The sequence below is a fragment of the Pundamilia nyererei genome, unplaced genomic scaffold (assembly GCF_000239375.1).
Source record: "Pundamilia nyererei isolate P.nyererei 1_Seehausen unplaced genomic scaffold, PunNye1.0 scaffold00085, whole genome shotgun sequence".
Taxonomy (NCBI): Eukaryota; Metazoa; Chordata; class Actinopteri; order Cichliformes; family Cichlidae; genus Pundamilia; species Pundamilia nyererei.
In genome coordinates, this window is record NW_005187486.1 from 2,710,191 (window position 1) to 2,717,215 (window position 7,025).

At 39.2% G+C, this 7,025-nt stretch overlaps 2 protein-coding genes across 8 annotated transcripts in view; both read right to left on the minus strand.

The window, feature by feature from the left end:
• Window positions 1–3,285, minus strand: part of LOC102205915 (transmembrane protein 237B-like) — an 8,557-nt gene extending 5,272 nt beyond the window's left edge. For 2 of the 6 annotated variants that reach the window (XM_005738691.2, XM_005738690.2), the window contains exons 1-5: window positions 3,095–3,285; window positions 2,838–2,873; window positions 1,345–1,376; window positions 531–541; window positions 363–434 (exon numbers count right to left, since the gene is read on the minus strand). In XM_005738691.2, coding sequence (XP_005738748.2) covers window positions 363–434; window positions 531–541; window positions 1,345–1,376; window positions 2,838–2,873; window positions 3,095–3,115 — 172 coding nt within the window. In that variant the 5' untranslated portion in view covers window positions 3,116–3,285. Of the gene's footprint in view, window positions 1–362; window positions 440–530; window positions 542–1,344; window positions 1,377–2,052; window positions 2,158–2,837; window positions 2,874–3,094 lie in introns of those variants that run through there. The other 4 variants (XM_013912290.1, XM_005738692.2, XM_005738694.2 and 1 more) reach the window with 4 other exon arrangements.
• Window positions 3,286–3,536: 251 nt separating this feature from the next.
• The window catches only part of mpp4b (MAGUK p55 scaffold protein 4b), a 25,852-nt gene continuing 22,363 nt past the window's right edge, over window positions 3,537–7,025 (minus strand). For both annotated transcript variants that reach the window (XM_013912289.1, XM_013912288.1), the window contains exons 16-22: window positions 6,613–6,654; window positions 6,298–6,471; window positions 5,432–5,512; window positions 5,153–5,246; window positions 4,921–5,029; window positions 4,705–4,839; window positions 3,537–4,393 (exon numbers count right to left, since the gene is read on the minus strand). In XM_013912289.1, the coding sequence (XP_013767743.1) occupies window positions 4,202–4,393; window positions 4,705–4,839; window positions 4,921–5,029; window positions 5,153–5,246; window positions 5,432–5,512; window positions 6,298–6,471; window positions 6,613–6,654 (827 nt within the window). In that variant the 3' untranslated portion in view covers window positions 3,537–4,201. The remainder of the gene's footprint in view (window positions 4,394–4,704; window positions 4,840–4,920; window positions 5,030–5,152; window positions 5,247–5,431; window positions 5,513–6,297; window positions 6,472–6,612; window positions 6,655–7,025) is intronic.

Here is a 7,025-nt window from a genome sequence, read left to right on the forward strand (position 1 = left end):
ACCATGTGGATTCATGGATTTTTTTTTTCACATTCTGTCTCTCACAGTTGAAGTGTACCTCTGGTGCAAATTACTGACCTCTGTCATCATTTTAGGTGGAGGAACTTGCACAATCGGTGGCTGACTAAATACTTTTTTGCCCCACTGTATAACAAGTTTTACACTGCTCAACAGTTCAAAGCTTTCTTTGGGCTCATGACGGCAAATTGAAGATAATTTGGATGACAATGAGAAATATGCTCATGGTGTGAGCGGTGAAGATACAGTGAGGTGCATGAAAAGGTTATATTAAAGAAGCCCTTCAAACCTTTAAATTCATGTTCGTGAAGCATCAAATATGAGAACACAAAGCTGTTTCTTACCGTCTGTATCGTCCACCCCATTTGTCTCCTTTTTCGCTCTCTTCTTCTTGTGCTTTGGTGCTGGAACATCTTCTGTGCACATGAAGGGATAAATAAATAAAGCTAAGTCACATAAAAAATGAGTTTGAGAAGAAATGCAACTTGTTTATTAGAAATATTTTTACCCACCTGTGTCTTGACTTCACATGTGCACAGGTCGCAAGAACAAAGAAAAGAGAGAAGAAAAGTTTAGTTTTGCTGTTTAAAGTGGACTTCGTTTGCTCATTTACTGCTTCAGTTTTTTATTCTTGGACTCTACTAGAGTCACTTTGCATTAATCAGAGTCCAAAATCATCCTCATTTATCTTATCCTGGGCTTTGGTGCAGCCCTTCAGTTCATCCCCTGTCTAAAAGCAGCTGTTTTAGCTCCTCCCCACCATAACTATATTAGAATTGACAGGTGTGTGAGGCTTTTGAGTCTGGGATGACCATATGACTGATAGCCCCTTTCTCTGATGTTGTACAGACCCAGGTAGAAAAAAATGAAGATACAGAGCAGTCTGAAGTCTGGCTGACTTATTGTGACCTCTAATTCAGTAGGTATTATTATCATTATTATTATTATTATTATTTCATTTGTATTTTGTTACATGCTTCTTTAATATGATGGCAATCTATTGCTGCCTCATCAGTGTTGAAAGTTGATCAGAGTTCAGATCTTGTGCTTTTCCACTCACTGTTTAAGGACTGACTATATATAAATTCAATCGGATTGGAAAGTTTCCTGTCCATTGTTCCTCTTATTCACTTATCTCCAAATTACTTAGTTGCTACTTTTGCCTTGTGATGTCGTGCGGGAAAACACAAAGACTGTCACCGGGATGCTCCTGGATCATTGAGACACACACACACACCCCTCTTGCATCTGCATGGCAAAAAAGCTTCATAGGTCCCCTTTAGCATTACACCACAGTAGCTGCTTGAAATGAAGATGTTTACCCACCTCGACATTGTGGGAAGAGATCGCTGGCCTCTCTGGAGAAACACAGTGAAACACAGAAGTCAGATTTCTCCCTTTGTTCACTCCTAAAAACCCCTCTAAAGAACATTTTTATTCCTTCTTTTATAGATTTGGGTTGAAGTTTAACACATTAAATGCAGTTTTTTCATTCCCAAATCAGTCACACCAAAAAAGAAACCTATGTAAAAATAATTGGGAAATAAGACCTAGAGTTATATTTTCTGAATTTCTGTCCATACCAACGGAACAACACAAGTTATGAACACATTCTAGTAAATCTAGAAACAAAACTAAACACTTTTTATGACCTTTTTATTTGAAATCCTGCAAGAACAAGACCCTAAAACTGACCCTTGGGTATACACTGCTACTAAACACACCAGAGTCTGAGAAAATCTGACTGGAAAGCTTTTTGGTGCCATCAAACGCATCTTAAACATATCTAATAACTATCACTCCTTCGGTAACAAGAACACAAGAACCAAAGAAACGTAATTTCGAAATTTAGACACAAACTGCCTGAAAGTGATATGGCTGCTCTTACAAAACAGGATAAGCCCATTATAAGGGATTATCTAAGCCACCAGCACTTGCATAACCAATGAAAAAGTTAAGATTTTAACGTAAAAAGTTCAAGAACTTTCAGTTATAACCCAGAGTCGGATAAAACAACCGAAGCAAGCATCTTACCGGCGTCTTGCTAGCCATTTCTCCCCCAAGAAACCAGCGAGACAGGAGTTAAGTGACACATGACATCCTGACTGTTTTATTCTCGGCTAAATCTGTGTTAGTACATCTGCCAGGACTGAGGATTACTCCAAGCACAGGTCAAGCCCCTTTTTCAGTGTCTTGGAGCGGCAGTGTGTAATTATGAGTGTGTCGGTGAGTAAAAACATCCAGGAAGTACTTCATCTGACGTAAACCGAGAAGGAAATCACTAAGATTTTTCAAAAATAAAAACCAAATCCCTTAAAAACAGGCTTTAAATTCACCAAGTCTGATTGTTCAAGTCTGAGTGAGGAGTTTATCAGATCTCTGGGTGCTTTTACTCGACTTTCTCCTGTTTCATTGAATAAGTTGTTGCTTAAGAGCACAAAAGAAAAAAAATGAAGGGTGGCGCAACACTTTTGCACAGGACTGTATGTCTCTAATGTCTTAATGATTTTAGTACATTTTGCGAGGTGCTACAGAAATAAAACTTATTATTATTAAAGGAAATGTAAAACCAAGTGTGGATCACTTTAATATTTCTCTAATAAGCTACTAATTCAATATTTTCTCTATCAATAACTTTTTTGTTATAATTTAAGACCGAAAACGTCTGGATAAATAAATGTGTAAATAACATAAAGTAAATAAAATGAATAAAAACCAGCCACCACGTGACAAATCAACAGGTTCTTGTTGATTTTTATTAAAAGTTATTACAGAGGAGCTACAGAGCTGTTAGCTCAGATGAGGTTTGATTTACTCACCTGTGGGAGAGGCGGCAGCTCCCTCACCCTCCGCGTCTACACAGAAAACAGGCAGGTTACAAACACCGTCTGCTCTTTATTATCATCGTTTTCGCTCTTATTAGAATTCAGAGAAAGATTACACGAAAACAGCCTTTAAAGTGAACCAGAAAACGAGCTTTCTGCCCCCACAGGTACAATTAGGAGCAAATCACGCCATCCATTTAAATTTGACCGTTATGTTGACTGTTCATGCATTATGTGTGCATATCTCTCACCGTTGCTCCTCCTGTATCCATAACCCGTTTAATATTATGCAGCTGGTAACTTTGTTTTATTCGCTTCAGTCGTTTAAAGCGAATAAATCGCTGTTTTTGTTGATTTTTCTTTTCCTTTTTTGCTTTGTTTACGCTCACTGAGCGGCGGGGTTGTGGCCCGGATGTATTTAGGAATAGTGTGACGCATTTCCGGTAGCTTAACATTTAGCAAAAATAAAATGAAAAAAAATTATTAAAATTGAAGCTTCCAGGTATTAATAATGTTTTGAAGACTACTTTGCCCCTCCCCCATTTTTAATGTCATGTAACCATGGCTGCTAATCTTATTTATTTTCTTGTTGGCTGGGAAATTACACGTTTTCTGCAATTTTAACAACTTTGTTTTGTTTTTTGAAGATATATGATATGAAAACAAATGCATAAATTACTATAAGAAGGGTGTTGCAAACTTTTATTTGTTGTTTTTTTTTAACTTTCAAGGATTAGCAAACATCAGTGCTTTGGGTGTACAGTAACATACCTTTAAAAATACAATATTTTTTTTTGTTTATTTACGTTAATTGTTCATTTTACCCACCATTTTACATGAGAATGTGTCATTTTAGGCTGGAATGGATCAAGAAATCATTTATGGCCAAAGAGGACAAACATGCTTTAGCTATATGTTTCTTTTATTGGAAGTCTGTGTACAAGAATAGGGAGGAGGGCAGGAAAAGAGGCAGTTTTGTTTGAATTTAAGTCCTGCAGGCGTCTTTTATTTGAAGAGGTGCTACATATGTTCCTGCTGACTGAAAAAATAAAAAACAAAACTGTGACAAACGGACACAAATTCAGGAATTTCTTTGAGCTTGGATCCAGCTTCATTTCATCTTTGGGGATTTGAAGAGACTTAAAGTCCAGCTCACATGTGACACACACACACACACACACACACACACACACACACACACACACACACACACACACACACACACACACACACGAGTATATTTACAAAAGCAATCACTGAATTTACATGTCACGATTTCATTTTTTAAAAACTGTACAGTAAAAAAAAGAAAAAAAAAATCACTGCTTTGACCCGACGTCCTCTCCTCTACTTTGCTCCTAGGACTCTGACGTGGGTCGAATCCAGCTGGCAGGGACCCACTGTGGCTCGTCCTGCGCCCTCATCACTGCGGTCAGCAGCTCAACGCAGGAGTCCTGCAGCTCATTGTTGATGATCACATGATCAAAGAACTGCCAGTAGTTTGACTCAATCTTCCGTGCTGCTTCCTCCATCTCCTGGAAGTCTTCATCCTGATGAAGAAAAACCAAAGATAAGACTACTTCTACTGTATGAGTGGGAGGTCTCATAGGCCGAAATAGATTTTGCCTATTCTAATTAAAACAGAAGAAGTCAAGTTGGGGGTAAAGAAAAAGTTCCTATAAAATTTGAGACCTCCCAAATCAAATCCCTTCCCTTGTGTGTACCAATATCTTTGTAATGCTCTATTGGATGAGAGCAATCACATGTGAATGTAAATAATTATCTTATTAGGAAAAAGAAATTTTTTTTCTCCAAATTAAGAGTGGACGTTTTAACCAGACAACTAAGCCCAGCGTCATACTTTGAATGGCCGGTTGACGTAGTAGTTGGTGGTGATATACGAGTCCTGTCTTGTCTCCCTGAGGCGCTCCAGAGTCGGAGGCTTAAGATAGATGACGAAGGCCCTCAGTTCGTGTGTCCTCACTGCCTGGAGGGCCTAAAGAAGGATATACAAATTTACATGAAAACACTTTTATTTATCTATTGGCTCTCTTTACTGTGTCTGAGTTGGACTTGCGTTTGGCTCAATGTCGATGACGCAGATCTTGCCGCTGTTTAAAACCTCCTTTGCAGACTCGATGCTGGTGCCGTACATGTTCCCTTTGTGCTCGCCGTACTCCAGAAACCTGCCGGACAAAAAAAAGACAGAGACAGTGGGGCTAAAATCTATCGATTGTGGCTAAGCTCTCATCAGTTCCATCTACATTCCACAACTTCATTAATGTTTTAATGTGTGCAGACAGCTGTACCTGTTGTGATAAACCATGTTCTCAAAGACTTCTCGGCTGACGAAGAAATATTCTCTGCCAGATTCCTCATATCCTCTGGGTGCTCTTGTAGTGTCTGGAGAAGGAAAAAAGAAAAATCAACCATTTAATCTGATTATTACAGAATCTGAGACAAAAACACAAAGAGCCCAGAAAGAAGAGAATGCCTAGGATTTCTCAGGCAACTCTGCTTTTTAATAGTGTTTTTGAATTCAATAAAAAATTTTCATGATGTCTGTGACTGAAAAGATGATTACATACATGGCACTGGTCCCTGGAAGATGTTTGGGTTCATCTCAACCAAACGCCTTCGAAGTTCATTCACACCTACACCAGACGGACCTGAAAAAGCACGCGCATGTTAATTGTTTGTATATACTTTCATTCAACTGCTTGTTATTGCATTAGGCATTCAGACATGATCCAGATGACCTGCTGAAGTTCAAACTGAGCATCAGAATTTTTATTGGCCAATGTTTATTGGCCAAGTATATGTGCAGACACATACAAGGAATTTGGTTCCGGTAGATGGAGGTTCTCAAGCACAGCAATGTAAATCACACACACACACACACACACACACACACACACACACACACACACACACAAAGAAGAGATAATATCCAGTTTGTCGCAGTTTTCTATGTGACTGCTTCAAGCTAATAGAAGGGCAACAATAACTCAAATAACCACTTGTTACAGCCAAGTTATGAAGAGTTTAGAAAAATGTTGCCTGGTCTGAAAACGTGGATCCATCCTCCCTTTTTATCAGCAGTTCCAGCTCGTGGTGGTGGTGGTGGTGTAACCGTATGGAGGACATTTTCTTGGCACACTTTAAGCCAGTAGTACTAATTGAGCATCATCATCGTCTTATGGCTCCTTCCAGCGGGATAACACACCATTTCACACAATCATCTCATACTGGTTATTTGAACAGCACCAAATGTGTGGCGCTGTCATGTCAATGTGGGCCAAAATCTCTGAAGAGTGTTTCCAGCACCTTGTTGAATTATGACAGCTCTGAAGATAAAAGAGCACCCACCCCGATTCTATCAAGGTGTATCTAAAAGGCTTATGAGTGTAGATGTTTGGTAAACTAAACTAAAGGACTGAAATGTTTTCTGTACCTAAGAGGACAATGAGGCGGTGTACATCCTCTGAGTGGCGCTGGTAACGAACCACCTCCTCATATGGACTGTTGAGGGCACTGTAGCAGCTGCTGGGGCAACGGGTGTTGCAGGACGGCTGGGTGGTGCTGTGAGCCCGCCGCCGACACAGACGCATGCTGCGCCTAAAGCCCGCTGATGAAAAAGAACAGATGTCAGTAGATAACCCTCAAAAATGGATCCACAACACACACAGAAACAGAACTAAACTCTAAATATACCAACAAGTTTGAGCAACATTATAAGAGAAATCATTTGCTGCTCGAGAAGGCTTACCTAAATATATTCCTTCAATGTTGCTTCTAAAGTCATCCTCCTCTGGTTTGGATTAAAAAAAAAAAAGCAGGACGTAACACGATGAGACATGTGGAAAAAAGATCGGTAACAACAATAAAAGAGATGTAAAAAAATACAGATATTTGCACACAGTGTAATTAAAAATAATTCTGCAAAACACAGTGAATAATGCAGAGCCACTCCTCATGGTTCAGACATCTTATCAGGATGCATCCTGGGTGCCTCCTACATGAGATGTTTCAGGAAAGGAATGGAGGCCTGGGACACACTGGGAAGATTACATCTCTGCAACAGCTAGTCTTCTGTGCATTTCAATTATTTTTATTTTAGGGTCAAATTACCTCCAAATGGTTTTGTTAATAATTTTTACTTGAAATTACTGAAAACTAAGC